General features: G+C 41.2%; 1 protein-coding gene across 10 annotated transcripts in view; it reads right to left on the reverse strand.

Annotated features, from left to right (window-relative positions):
- fryl (furry homolog, like) overlaps positions 1–15,964 on the reverse strand; it is a 467,472-nt gene that overhangs the window by 388,667 nt on the left and 62,841 nt on the right. For 5 of the 10 annotated variants that reach the window (XM_072569068.1, XM_072569050.1, XM_072568998.1 and 2 more), the window contains exon 1: positions 11,041–11,262. The exons of 4 other annotated variants lie outside the window; for them this stretch is intronic. In XM_072569068.1, the coding sequence (XP_072425169.1) occupies positions 11,041–11,248 (208 nt within the window). In that variant the 5' untranslated portion in view covers positions 11,249–11,262. Of the gene's footprint in view, positions 1–11,040; positions 11,264–15,964 lie in introns of those variants that run through there. One more of the 10 variants, XM_072568977.1, reaches the window with a different exon arrangement.

Below are 15,964 nucleotides of genomic sequence, written 5' to 3' on the forward strand. Positions count from 1 at the left end.
AGTTAGAAAGAAAGCATTTCCGCTAGGGAGTTGACACTAGAACGTCAGAGCTTAAAAATTAAAGCCAGGACTTATAAAACTGATATTAAAAAATAATTCCATACACAAGTAAAAAAGCTTAGAACTCCATTCCACAAATAGTTTACCTTCAAACTGAAATGAATAAATTTTCTTAACCAAAAGTATAAAGGATATAGGGCACAGATCAGCCATGACTTTGCTAAATGGAAGAATGGTCTAGAGAGTCGAAATGGATTTTTCCTGCTCCCACATTCCTATGGGACAACATGAACAGAATCATTTTTATAGATCAGATCCATTTGCACCATTTTATAAAACAAACTCATCTCTAATGTTGGTCAAATGAAAAAGGATTTGCAGTCAGACAATAAATCAGATAACAGCAGACAAGGGTCATAATGCAGGAGGAAATGCAAAGATACTTTCAGCAGCTAAACATCATCTGTAGAGTTTCTCCACACAGGTAAAGCACGTCTTTGGAACACCACCCACCCCTCCACAAACTGATCCAACAGATTCAATCAGCTCCCAGTCACAAGCACAAAATGTGAAGGTAACAGTGAAGAGGAGGTCGGTATGCTTTTTGTCAGTGGCCTTCCTATGGACATTGTGTTTTGAGCAAGGGATATGAAGGCTCAGTGATCAAGCTAACATCACAACGGCCAGTTGGCTTTGTTACATTTGACAGCAGAGTGGGAGCAGAAGCAGCAAAGAATGCTGCATTCACCTATCCTGCATTTGCAGCTGCTGTACTACACACTCACGATGCACTGGTACCCTCCATCTGAAGCATCTCCAGAAGGATGGAAGTCTCGTCAGTTTTGTTAAATATTTAACTGCCATTATCCAAAATTTCAGATTTCTCCACGGAGTGACGCACAAGGACAGACTGAATTTTGTTTTCAGGTTGGACTTTACTGAAGGAAAGTTTTGAGAACTGGCTCATTTCCGTTTGATTTTGAGGGGATGGAGTGGTCACCAAAGACTGTGGACTTAAGAACATCACTGGCTAATTTTTTTTTCCAAATGGGAAGATTCTTCAAATTCTATTTACTGTAATAGACTAGTAATATTTTGTATGCTGTGTATTAATACCTTGCTTAAATACTAGTTGTCAGAGTCTTATGAAAGCTGGTCGTGCCATCTTGGTGGTTATCATGAAATTATAAAAGGAGCGAATGAGAATGTGTAAAGGGTATGAGCAGGTAGGGAAAGAGTTAAATTCTGAGTTTTGAGAAACAAGAGGTTCAGCTAAGTGTGACTCAGAACAAATAAGAACTTACAGTTAACAATGGAGTGCTGGAGACAAGGGAAATGGGTTAACAAGGTAGAAAAGCATTCATCATGTAGGGCCATTTAACAATATTGCAAGGAGAAAGTGAGGACTGCAGATGCTGGGGATCAGAGCTGAAAATGTGTTGCTGGAAAAGCGCAGGTCAGGCAGCATCCAAGGAGCAGGAGAATCGACGTTTCGGGCATGAGCTCTTCTTCAGGAATGAGGAAAGTGTGTCCAGCAGGCTAAGATAAAAGGTAAGGAGGAGGGACTTGGGGGAGGGGCGTTGGAAATGCGATAGGTGGAAGGAGGTAAAGGTGAGGGTGATAGGCTCGAGTGGGGGTGGGGGCGGAGAGGTCAGGAAGAAGATTGCAGGTTTGGAAGGTGGTGCTGAGTTCGAGGGTTGGGACTGAGTTCATCCCTTGTGGTTGGAGGGTTCCTAGGCGGAAGATGAGGCGCCCTTCCTCCAGCCATCATATTGCTATGGTCTGGCGATGGAGGTATCCAAGGACCTGCATGTTGTCCTTAGTGGAATGGGAGGGGGAGTTGAAGTGTTGATCCACGGGGTGGTTGGGTTGGTTGGTCCGGGTGTCCCAGAGGTGTTCTCTGAAACATTCCGCAAGTAGGCGGCCTGTCTCCCCTATATAGAGGCCGCCACATCGGGCCACATGTGGTCTCCCCTATACTGGGGAGACAGGTCGCCTACTTGCGGAAAGTTTCAGAGAACACGTCTGGGACACCCGGACCAACCAACCCAACCACCCCGTGGCTCAACACTTCAACTCCCCCTCCCCCTCCCACTCCACCAAGGACATGCAGGTCCTTGGACTCCTCCATCGCCAGACCATAGCAACATGACGGCTGGAGGAAGGGCACCTCATCTTCCGCTTAGGAACCCTCCAACCACAAGGGATGAACTCAGCAGATTTCTCCAGTTTCCTCATTTCCCCTCCCCCCACCTTGTCTCAGTCCCAACCCTTGAACTCAGCACCACCTTCCTAACCTACAATCTTCTTCCTGACCTCTCCGCCCCCACCCCCAGTCCAGCCTATCACCCTCATCTTTACCTCCTTCCACCTAACGCATTTCCAATGCCCCTCCCCCAAGTCCCCCCTCCCTACCTTTTATCTTAACCTGCTTGGCACGCCCGAAACGTCGATTCTCCTGCTCCTTCGATGCTGCCTGACCTGCTGCGCTTTTCCAGCAACACATTTTCAACAATATTGCAAGGTCAACTAACAAGGGAAAAAGTATCCAATGTACAAACCCAGTTAACAAGGTTAAGAACATTCAATGTACAACAGCAAAGGAGACTGGTCTCTGCTATTGACACTCGCTGATTGTAACAGTCACCCAATCAATATGTATGTTGCCTTATCTGGATGATTCTCCCTGTAAAATGACTATATAATTAATTATGAAACTGGTACTCCAGAGAAGACCGTGAACTCATGCCCCTGTGCACATGGGCGATCATTCTCACTTCCGCCAAGGCCTGGAATAAAAATGAAGAAGGTAAAACAATACTGTCTCTCTGAGTGTTTTGCTTTGACTGAGGGGGGAAATGGGATGACAATATAAGCAATGACATAAATTTAAATCAATTATTGTATATTTTCTACTTGCCTGGGCATGTTCAGCTCCAACATTCATGAAGCTTGACACCAAACAGGATAAAGAAGTCTGCTTGATTTGGTACCAGATCCAGACATTCACTCTCTCCACCATTGCTAAGTGGCAGCAAGATGCACTGCAGAAATATCCCTAGGCTCCTTACAAATCCACAATCACTGCCATCTAAAAGGACAAGGCAGCAGATACAGGGGAACACCTCTGCGTACAAGTTCCTCTTCAAGCAACTCATCATTTGAACTTGAAAATATATCACTGTTCCTTCAGTGTCACTGCGTCAAATCCTGGAACTCAGCTTTGTGGTGATTCTACACCACATGGACTGCAACAGTTCAAGAAGGCAGCTCACTACCTCCTTCTTAAGGGCAACCAGGGACAGGTGATAGATGCTGGCCAGCAAGCAAAGTTCACATCGATGAATTAATTTTAAAAAGTGACTATGACTCTATTGATAAACTTGTGTAAATTGATAAAAGTCAACAAAAATTAGGTAACCATACCTTCTAATACAAGACATATAAAGAGAAACAAATTTTAGCAACACTGTGATGCTGAACGGTAGGTCAATTGAGCTAGGTTTATAGCATGAAGATGCATCATTATAATGTGAAGAAATATTTGCTTAATTTTCCATTTCTCAGTCACCAATTAAACATCCAATTATCCTGGATAACAGGGGAGGAATCAAATACCATTACCTCTACTAGAGAAATAGTATTACACAAACTAATGAGGCTAAAGACAGATGTGTCTTCTGGCCCTGACACTTACATCCTAGGATCTGAAAAGTGGCAGCTACAGAGATTGTGGATGCATTGGGTATAATTTGCCAAAACTCCTTGGATTCTGCACAAGTATCTGAGGATTGAAAAGGGAAAGAAGGACGTGGATAACTATAGTTCTAACCTGTTCAACCTTTCCTCATAACACCCTCATCCCAGGTATTAGTTAATGGAACCTTTTCTGGTCTACTTCTAACATAATTATTTCTTTAATAAGGAGACCAAAACTGTACAGCAACACTCCAGATATAATCTCACTGATCTGCACAATACCGGCAAAACATCTCAGGTGTACAATTACAACATTTAAAAAGCATCTGGATGGGTATATGAATAGGAAGGATTTAAAGGAATGTGGGCCAAATGCTGACAAATGGGACTAGATCAGATGGAGATAGCTGGTCAACGTGGACGAGTTGGACAATGCTATGTGTCTCTATCTTAACTTTTATAATCCACTTCCCATGCAATAACCAACAATCTTCCAATTCCTTGTCTAATCACTTGCTGAGTTTGCATACTATCTCTATATGATTCATACATAATGAGACATTGGTCCTTCTGTTCATAAATTTTGAAATCTCTCCCCATTTAAATAATATTCAACTTTTCTATTTTTCATGTTAAATTGGTTCACACTTTCCTACTACACATTATGAGTGAGAGTGCATGATCAGCATGAGGAAATCTGTGCCGGAGTGAGACAGATGCTGAGTGACTGTATCCAAAAATTTGACACAGAGGGGGTCAGTATTGCTTTAAATAGGTTTTAAAGCAATTAGCAAAGTGGCTAAGTGGGGAGCTTGATAAAACTTTTTTCTCCTTTTTTCACATTACGTTCATTGGTTGGTAAATAATCTGCTATCAGGGACTATCTTTAAATTGCCATTAAATAGAAAAAATAATGCCTTTCTAAGAAGTAGCTTTACTTGGATTTAACGGAGTAACACCAGATCATATATTAGCATAAGCAATCCAAAGTAGAATTAAGTTAACATAGGAGGAGGAAATTTAAATAGAGTAAAATGTATGGCCTGTATAATGAGAGAAGTTATGGGCACAACTGGTTTCCTAGGCAACCATATTTGTAGAAAGTGCTGACAGTTGCAGAAATTTGAACTCTGAGTTCCAGAGCTCGAGTGGCAGCAGGGATCACTGTGGCACATCCTTGAGGTTCTGAATTACATGGATAGCATGTTCAGAGAGGTTGTCTCACTGTAGCCTGAGAGCCTTGAGGCAGAAAGGAAATGGGTTACCACCCAAAAGAAACAGGCAGATGGTGCAGGAGTCTTCTGGGATCTTGCTCACAAATCATTTTTCCATTGTCAAGGCTGACGCGAGCACTCGTTCCTCAAGGGAGTGCAGTCAAAAGCCACATTTGTGGCACAACAAGCAGTTTAATTGTACAGAAGGGGAGTAAGAAGGAAAAACAGCAATGATGACAGAGGATTCATTAGTTAGGGGAAGAGAGAGGTGTTTCTGTGGCCATATATGTGACTCCATGATGATGTTACATGAAGAGTTAGGCTTGGGAAGGATGACACAGAGCAGCTGCAGGACATTCCTCTGAGGGAGCATGAACAACCAAAGTCATGGCCCCTGTTTGTACCAGAGATATGTGATCCTAAGAATTTAGAGAGCGAGATAGAAAATTAATAAAACAGGACCTCAATTGTAATCCCTGGTACTCCTAGTACCACTTGCAAGTGAGAACAGCAATAGAAGGATAAGACTTATAATTGAGAGTTTGGGAAGAGGATGCAGGGGGGAGGGCACGAGATTCCTGGGAAACAGACGGGCTCTGGTGAAGATGGCAGCTATACAAACTAGATGGATTGCATCTGAACTGTGCAAATTAAGGAAAAAGCAATCAAGTCTAAATCAAAGTTACTGGCCACGTAAATACATGGTATATCGTAAAGAATGGGAAATCACAGGCAAAATTGTTATATTGAAATATGATATTGTAGCAATAACAGAAACCTCGCTCAAGGAGGGCAGGATTGGGTGTTAAATGCTCCTGGGCTTCAGGTGTACGGAAAAGTAAGGGAAGGAGGAGGGGTTAACTGTAGACCGTATATCTCAGAACATCCATTGACAAAATCAGTACAAAAAGAGTACACTTACAATACTCAGTGTAGTGTATAGGCCACCAAGTGGGAAGGATGTGGAAGAACAAATCTGCAGTGAAATTACAGAATGATATCAACATTAAGTTGCAGTTATAATGGTGGATCTTGCCAAAATGCAAACTGGGAAGTATCAGGGGTTGCAAGGAGAAAGTGATTCTAAATGGTGTTCAGGAGAATTTCCCACACAGAAGAGTCCAGTCCACAAGAAAAGATGAACTACTGGAGCTTTTTTGTGAAAATAAATTAAGTGCCAGTTGGAAAACATTTTGGAGACAGTGTTCATTGTATCATTAAAATATGGTGGAGAAAGACAATGGTCAATCCATAGAAAGAAAAATCAATTGGTGGGGAGTTGATTTCAAATGGGGCAAGGATGGAGCAGGGCAGAATAGACTGGAACAAAAGATTGGTGGAAAAAACGGTCACTGAGCAATGAGCTCCCTTAAAAGAGAAGATGGTTTGGGTACAGTCACAGTGTACTTCCTCAAAAGGGAAGGTAGGACAAATAAATCCAGAGTTCTTTGGATGACAAAGATATAAATTAAGAGAAAGAAAAAGTGCTAATGATGGGTATCAGGTAGTGAATACAACTGAGAACCAAGAAGGATACTGAGATTCAGAGGGGAAGATGAGAAACTATATCCAAAAAAGAAAGAGGAATTAAGATAAAAGAATGGTAGCCAACATAAAAGGATATCACAAAGTGTTCATAGGCATTTAAATAGTAACAGTGGTAAAAGGAGCCATAGGGCTGATTAGAGACCATAAAAAAACAGATTTACGTATGGAATATGTTACTTCAAAAGACTTGTTAATCAAAGATATTGGAGGCAGAGGATGTCAGGAAAAATTATTTGGTACAATCCCCTTCTCTGCAAATCTTGCATTCCTTTGTCCCTGCAAACAAATCACAATACCACCATTTCCTTTCCTAAAACTCTCAACCTAATGTATAGAAACCCTATAGTCTGGAAACAGGCCCTTTGGCCCAACAAGTCAATACTGACTCTCTGAAAAGTAACAATAGACAATAGACAATAGACAATAGATGCAGGAGTAGGCCATTCTGCCCTTCGAGCCTGCACCGCCATACAATATGATCATGGCTGATCATTCCTAATTAGTATCCTGTTCCAGCCTTATCTCCATACCCCTTGACTCCACTATCTTTAAGAGCTCTATCCAATTCTTTCTTAAAAGAATCCAGAGACTGGGCCTCCACTGCCCTCTGGGGCAGAGCATTCCACACAGCCACCACTCTCTGTGTGAAGTAGTTTCTCCTCATCTCTGTCCTAAATGGTCTACCCAGTATTTTTAAGTTGTGTCCTCTGGTTCGGCACTCCCCCATCAACGGAAATATGTTCCCTCCTGCCAGAGTGTCCAGTCCTTTCATAAGCCTATACGTTTCAATCAGATCCCCTCTCAGTCTTCTAAACTCAAGGGTATACAAGCCCAGTCGCTTCAGTCTTTCCGTGTAAGGCAATCCTGCCATTCCAGGAATTGACCTCGTGAACCTACGCTGCACTCCCTCAATAGCCAGAATGTCTTTCCTCAAATTTGGAGACCAGAACTGTACACAGTACTCCAGGTGTGGTCTCACCAGGGCCCTGTACAGCTGCAGAAGCACCTCTTTGCTTCTATACTCAATCCCTCTTGTTATGAAGGCCAGCATGCTATTAGCCTTCTTCACGACCTGCTGTACCTGCATGCTTGCCTTCATTGACTGGTGGACAAGAACACCCAGATCTCTCTGAACAGCCCCTTTACCTAATTTGATACCATTGAGGTAGTAATCTGCCTTCCTGTTCTTGCCACCAAAGTGGTAACCCGCCCAGACCCATTCCCCTATCCTACTATTCTACATTTAACCTTACTAATGCTTGTAACCTACACATCCCTGAATACTATGGACAATTTAGCATGGCTAAATCACCCAACCTGCACATCTTTGGTTTGTGGGAGAAAACCAGAGCACCCGGAGGAAACCCTCGCAGACACGGGGAGAATGTGCAAACTCCACACAGACAGTTACCAGAGGCTGGAATCGAACCCGGGTTCCTGGCGCTGTGAGGCAGCAGTGCTTACCACTAAGCCACCGTGCTGTCCCCATATTTGCATTTATATGGCATCTCTTGCCACATAAATGCAAATAAATGCCATCCCAGTTTTTCCCACTTATCCATTACACCTATATTTTTGTTTTGTGTGTCAATGCGCATGTAGGAGGAGTTTTATGAGGATGAGACTTAAGTGGAAGAGCTGTATGTCGACGGCCCATAATTGCTTAATTATTAATAATAACTGCTTGTCTGTAATAAACAGCAATTCCCATCAAGTGGTCTGTGCTTTCTGTCAACCTGGATCAAATGGACAACTAAATTGGGGTATTTTGTTTACTTTAACTTCTGTGATGGCTCGGAGAAAAGCGAGACTCGATTTCCAATGGGGCATGTCAGATTTCCACTTAGCCACAGCATTGAAGTAACCTTTATCAAAGTTCCAAGTGGCATCCTATTTGACAGTGATCATGATGTTCTGTGAAAGCATGGTCGCAGACTTTGACACCGTTCCCCTCTAACGCCTCACTGTTGCTCAGCTGAGTGAAGTTCCTTTTATTTGTTCCACCATTATTTATCCAGTTATAATTTTTTTTAGTTCCTGCAAAAGCTTTTCTTCTCTCCAGAGTTCTTTAAGGACTTATACTAGACACTCAGCAATAACATTCAAGAAGCAAATTACCTTTACCTTACAATAACCACCACTTCCTTTGCTATCTCCAATTTGTCTGACATCTAGTATTGTATGAACATAACCCTCCTCCAACTCAGCTTCTGCAGACTAAAATCATGATTTTCAGTCCTGTCACAAATTCTGTAAAAGAATACTATCTCCCACCACATCAACTACCTGAAATTAAACCAATTTGCTCATAATCTTATATTCTGATCTGACCTTCCATCCTTCTATCCTGTCCATCACAGAGACTGCTAACTGCTTTTCTTCTCACCAATCATTCCACTCCCGCAATCTGTTCTCACAAATATGCAACAATTCCTAATCCAACTCCGCAATTTTAGAATTTCCATCCATTCTAAGTAGAATATTGTCCTTCATTGTTAGGGGTGTTTAGAAACAAGGAAGTTATGCTGCAGCTGTATAAGGTGCTGGTGAGGTCGCACCTGAAGTACCGTATATAGTTTTGGTCTCCATACCAGACGCTGAGTTGGAGGAGGGTTATGTTCATACAATACTAGATGTCAGACAAATTAGAGATAGCAAAGGAAGTGGTGGTTATTGTAAGGTAAAGGTAGTTTGCTTCTTGGATGTTATTGCTGAGTGTCTAGTATCACTACCAGTATGGTGTGCGGTGAGCGCGTGGAGGAGGTTCATTCAGTTGATTCAGAGTTAAGAGGGTTGTCTTATGAGGAGAGATTGAGTATACTGGGACTAACTCACAGGAATTTAGAAGAATAGGGGAGGGATTGCCTTACAAAAATACATAAAATTATGAAGGGAATAAATAGGATAGAAGCAGAGAGGTTGTTTCCACTGGCAGGTGAAACTAGAACGAGGGACCAAAGCCTCAAAATAAGGAGGAGCAAATTTAAGAGGAACTTCTTCACTCAAAGGGTTGTGAATCTGTGGTATTCTCTGCCCAGTGAGGCAGTTAACGCAATTTCATTCAATGTTTTTAAGGCAAAGATGGTTAGATTTTTGAACAGTAAAGGAATTAAGGGTATGGTGAATGGGGGTGTAAGTGGAGCTGTGAGATATTAAAGAGTTAATTTGCTCTGCTGACCTATAAGAAATTGGATGTCCTGAGGCTAGGGTAGCATGCCTTTGACTTACAGGTAGACTGTAAGGAATTTACATTCCCATCCCTTGCCATTCAGAGCCATTTGCATAGCCACTTACTAGTTATTCAGAGTAAAAGAATTACAACAAGCCGAGAAACCTAATATCACTGCTACTTCTGTCTGTACTTACATCAGGGAGGCAGGTCGCTCTGTTGGCTGGACTGGTTTGTGATACAGAGTGATACCATCACTATGGGTTCAATTCCTACACCAACTGAGGTTACCATGAAGGACTCTCCTTCTCAACATTGTCCCTTACATGAAGCATGGTGGCCCTCAGGTAAAACCATCACCTAATTGGGAGAACAACCTTTGGTCCATTAAGACTATGGCAACATTACTTTGAGAGGAGAGGCTGTTCAGTTGGCTGGATTGGTGGTTTGAGATGCAGAGAGGCAGTATCAGCATGATTCAATTCCCAGGCCAGCTGAGGTTACCAAGATTCTCCTTAACAACCTCTCTTCTTGCCAGAGGCATGTTGACCTTTATCACCAGTCAAACAGCTCTGATAAAAGCTCTATGGTCTGCTAAGACAATGTTTTACTTACAACACAGAAAGTGGTTCAGGCCAAAACATTATGCGGTTTCAAGGAACTAGGTGTAGCTCTTGCAATAGGGATCAAAGGATATGGGTGGAGAGTGGGATTGGGGCAACGAACTCGATGATCAAGCATGATCATACTGAATGGCAAAGCAGGTGTGAGGTGTCAAGTGACCTCCTCCTGCTCCTATGTTTTAAATTTCTGTTTCTCCAAGTCAAATGATAGTCTATGCAATCCTTACTAAAAATCCTGGCCAACACCTGTTTTAAATCATAAGACTGATGAAAAAGCAAACATACCCCTCCCATTCCTGTGTATGAAAATAATTAACTCAGATTATGAGCTTATACACACCTATGTGTAACACAGGTAAATCAAATTTTTAAAGATTTCTTAATCGATAATCCGGATCATTGTCAAATTTCTAGCTGTAAAATGTACATTTTAATCCTAAATTTCTCAATTCCTTTGCCTTGTGTGATTATTGCTGCAGAAATGCTTGATCAGTTTCGGGGGGCGGGCGGGGTTGGGGGCAAGAGTCTTGCTATACCTCTTGATATTACAAAATCAAATATTGTTATTCCAGGTCAATTCATTTCATCAAGTTGTTAAAAATTCTTTTGGAAAATAAGTGCAAAAGAAGGACTGCACAGAAGTCTCTACAATTGGCACAGGAAACATACAATTATCTAAATTCTGAACATTCTAGGACATATTATACTACTGCCACCATGATTACATAACCACTTACAAGGAGATCACCCACACTTTCAAGTGACAAAGAAATCGACTCTTAGGTACCTTTTGATGGTTCCAGTTCACATGGTTGAATTCCAGGATTCAACCAAACATTTTCATCAAGTTCTTCTTCCATTGTCTGTCCTATAGAAAGCAAACTCAAACGTCTCATTTTCAAAAGTTTGGGGACACTGTCACAATCAGCAGCCCCAACATCCAAAACAACTTCCCCAGTTATTACAGCAGGTACCACTCGCTTCAGAAAATCCATGTTTCAACTTTTAAAGAAAGCAGCAACCATAAAATAAAGCAGCTTAGCTGCATTAACACACACGAAAGCATTCATGCAAACTTCCTTAATACATAAAGGTGGAATATTTGCTGTGGATTTCAGTGATGTCATGCAAAAATTGGGTGGTGCCGTAAAGTTGCTATCAAACAACTTTTGGTATCCGCGCCTTCCCTGACAAACTGATAAACATGCAGAATGCAGGGCCGACAAAGGTCTCAAGCTTCAAGAAAAAACTGTTAATGAGTGCATCAGTATCTACATTAGCTGCAGATCAAGAGCTGTGAAATTTCTTTAAATACCAGGTATTAAGACTTTTACAGAAACACGAACATGTTTCTATTTACGAAATTGCTTTATTCTGTCATTCAAACTTATTCATAGTGGGTGGAACCTCATATCTCCAACAGTAAAAGCTGTTTTCCAAAGATAATATGTATCATTTTAAAACTATGTAAACACAGTACATCTAAATTTACAGTCCTAACTACACACTTTCATACAAAATTAGAACATTTTATCCAACATAAAATAATATCAAAACAAGTTCAAGCTACAATTAAGATTTCTTAAAACACTCCTTTGGTGACAATTATATTTTTAAAACTGTACTGTTCGGCTATATTGACTTTATCAAATACCTTTAATTCAGAAACAGTGTGTGCTTCAGAGGAGAAACTGATGAACAAATAAATAGAGATGATTAAAAAGTATAGTTAAAAAGTTATGAACCTTGATAAATGAAGAAAAGCAATATGGCGGAGGCAAAAGTGTAGATGGTCAAAAGAACAGAAATGCAGTATTAAAATAACATTATAACTTGCTTGCTTGACTGTTCATGAATCTGAGAGTTTCTTGTATCTATTAGGAGATCAACTGAAGTGTGTTTTTTTTAGAAAGTCATTCACGTGAGATACAATTAAATTTCATTATATTTATCATATGAATGTTATGAACTGTAATAGGTGGCACAGTGGCTCAGTGGTTAGCACTGCTGCCTCACAGTGCCAGGGACTCAGGTTCAATTCTAGCCTCGGGCGGCTGTCTGTGTGGAGTTTGCACATTCTCCCCGTGTCTGTGTGGGTTTCCTCCAGACGCATCAGATTCCTCCCACAGTCCAAAGACGTGCATGTTAGGTGAATTGGCCAAGTTTTCGGGGATGTATAGGTTAGGGGTAAATGTAGAGAATGGGGAAGAGGTTTGGGTGGGATACTCTTTGGAGGGTCAGTGTGGACTTGTAGGGCCAAAGGACTGTAAGGATTCTACGATTCTAATGCAACACAGCCCTCTCTCCTACTGTATCTAAATCCGACTGCAAACCTATTTTCTTGTTCAACATTTAATACCAGCACAATTTGGCAAATGGATTTAAAACCGGAGATCAGAGAGGCGATGAACTTGGTGAGGCCAAGTGCAAGTCAAAATAATAAACAATAAATGGGAAAATACCAAGAGGAGGTGAATATTCACAGCTCTGTGAAAGGTAGCATGACAGTTAATAAGATAGTTGAGAACCTATATGGAACTGTTTCCTTTATTAGCCAAGATAAGGACTATAAGAGCAGGGAAGCTATGTGGGAACTGTATAGATCATTAGTTGGGAAAATACTTGAATACTATGTGCAATTTTGGCCACCTGATAACAAAAAGCAAACAATTACACTAGAAGGTACAAAGGAGATTTATGAGGGTGTTGTCAGGACTAGAAAAAGCACATATGTGGACAGGTTAGAGTTGTTCTCCTTAGAACAGAAGAGGCGGAGGAGAAATTTGATCAAGATACCAAAATTTTGTGAGCCTGGATAAAGTCGATGAGAAGGGCACATCTCGCTTAGCTGTCAGATCAGGATCTGTGATGTAAAGTGTGGCGCTGGAAAAGCACAGCAAGTCAGGCAGCATCCAAGGAGAAAGGGAAATCGACATTTCGGACATAAGCCCTGGCTCCTCAATGCTCTTTGACCTGCTGTGCTTTTCCAGCGCCACACTTTTCGACTCTGATCACCAGCATCTGCAGTCCTCACTTTCTCCTAGATCAGTAACTGGGTGAGTATGTTTAAAAAATTATTTGTAGAAGGATAAGAGGAAGACAGCAAAAGTGGTTTCATTCAAGTGGTAGCAGCCTGGTACTCTGTACATGAAAGGGTCATACAGGCAGAAACCCTAATCTCATTCGGAACGATGTGGAGGTGCCAGCGTTGGACTAGGATGGACAAAGTCAGAAGTTACACAACACCAAGTTATACTCCAACACAAGCTTTCAGAATGTAGCCCTTTGCCAGGTGAAGTGAGACAGAAGCACACAGGCGCAGAATTTATAAGCAGAGAGATCAAGGGCAGACAGATCAAAAGATCGTACAAACGGTGAGAGTTTAGTGTCAAATAGTAACTCTCTGGAGGTGATCAAAAGTGTCAGATGATGTGAGTAAAAAGTATCAACAGCTCAATAATATGCGAAGAGATGACCTATACTTTGATTAAATGAAGAAGAGAGGCAGTTACAAAAAATCTAAAATAAGGTGGTGCTGGAGACGAACCAAATGACTGGAATAATATGAAAGCGACCCTATGACTCTATATGAGAGCTGCATGACGACAGTTTAACCAAAGTAATAAGTAATCCAAAACTGTAAAACTAATTAAGGTGAGAGTGTCAAAACAGAACAATAACAAAAATTTTACAGAAACAGAACAGTATGCTGGGGGTCCCATGTAGCACAACATAAATCCAAGATCACAGTTGAAGCAGTCTTCAGGGGTACGGAACTTGGCTATCAGTTTCCGCTCAGCGATTCTGCATTGTTGTGCATCTCAAAGACCTCCTTGGAGGATGCTTACCCAAAGATCGGAGGCTAATGCCCTTGACCGCTGAAGTTTTCCCCAACTGGGAGGTAACATTCCTGCCTGGTGATTGTTGTGTGGTGTCCACGTTCTACACCATGTTCTTCGTACCCTTCAACAGCCATGAGCATTTACCCATGATCATCCTTACACCTCCACTTCTCACCTTTAAACAACCACCAAACCTTAAATAGATCATCGTTCACAGCAAACTACCCAGCCTTCAGTACAACATCGACCACAACTCTGCCATGGCAACCTCTGCAAGACTCGTCAGATCATTGACATGGATACTACCGTCACACGTGGGAATACCACCCACCAACAGATACTATATCTATGTGACTCGGCCAACATTGTCTGTCTCATACGTTACAGGCAAGGATGCCCAAAGGCATAGTATATTGGCGAGACCATGCAGACATACAACAACGGATGAAGGGACACCACGCAATAATTGCCAGACAGGAATGTTCCCTCCTAGTCTGAAAGCTTGTGATTTCAAATAAACGTATTGGACTATAACCTGGCGTTGTGCGATTTCTGACTTCATTTAGGAACAAAAAATTAGGACAAAGCCATTGAGCACCTCAAGCTTGTTCTGTATTCAGTGAGATCATGGCAGAACTGTTGCCTATCCCCATATACATGTCTTTAGTCCGTATTACTTCATACCATTGCTTAACAAAAATTTATCTCAGATTTAAAGTCAGCAACTGATATAGCATCAACTGCCAATTGTACAAAAGTGTTCCAAATATTTACCACTTATTGTGTAGAAACTCTTCCTAATTTGTCTCCTGAATGGTCTCGCCCTAATTCTTATGACAATGTTTCCTAGTTCTAGAATTTCCAATCAGTGGAAATAGTTTATTATTATCTACCCTGTCTTTTCCTTTTAACAACTTGAATATTTCAATCAGATCACTCATTAACTTTCTAAATTCTAGAGAAACAGGCCTAATTTGTACAAGTGCTTCTCAATACTTAAAACCAGAAATCCAGGTATATTTCTTGTAAACCTACACTTTACTCCTGCCACACAAATACATTCTTCCTTAAGTGTGATGCCCAGATTGGCCCTCAGACCTCCATGTGGGGTTGAGCCAAATTTTATATAATTTTAGCAAACCTTCTCTGTCCTTACAGCCCAGTCTTCTTAGAAATAAAGGCAACCATTAACTTCCCTGATTATTTTCTGCAGCTGTTTGTGGCATTTTAAAAAGATCTATGCACCTGAGCCCCAAAGTCTCTTTGGGCATCCAGAGCTTCTAATTTCTTGCTATCTATAAAGCATCATGAACTATCCTTTAATCAATACAAAATGGATAATCTCATTCTTGCTCACGTTAAAATCCACCTGCCACAAATTTGGCCATTCATCTAGTCATTCAATATTCCTTTATAATTTAGCACAAACCTCTACAAAGTCTACAATGCCACCTAACTCAATGTCATCAGCAAATTTGGATGTATGACTTTCTATGCCATTATCCAAGTCGTTAATACATGTGAATAATTGAGATTGTAACACAGATCCTTGGGTAACATCACCGGTCATTTTCTGCCATTGAGTAAATAACAATGATCCCAACTTTGTCATCTGCCACTCAACCAATTTGCCAGCCATGTCAGTAATTTTCTCTAGGTTTTATGGGCTTCTACCTTAGTCAACAGTCTCTTATGCAGGACTTGATAAAATGCCTTCTGAAAATCTCTACAAACAACAGCTGCCCACTATCCAAGTCACCACTTCAAAGAATTCAATGAGGTTTGTCAGGCAGGATCTACCTATCATGAATTCATGATGTCTCGACCTGATAAATTGAATATTTTCAAGGTGTTAGTTACACCGTGCTT

The sequence above is a fragment of the Chiloscyllium punctatum genome, chromosome 1 (genome assembly GCF_047496795.1).
Source record: "Chiloscyllium punctatum isolate Juve2018m chromosome 1, sChiPun1.3, whole genome shotgun sequence".
In the NCBI taxonomy this organism is placed as follows: Eukaryota; Metazoa; Chordata; class Chondrichthyes; order Orectolobiformes; family Hemiscylliidae; genus Chiloscyllium; species Chiloscyllium punctatum.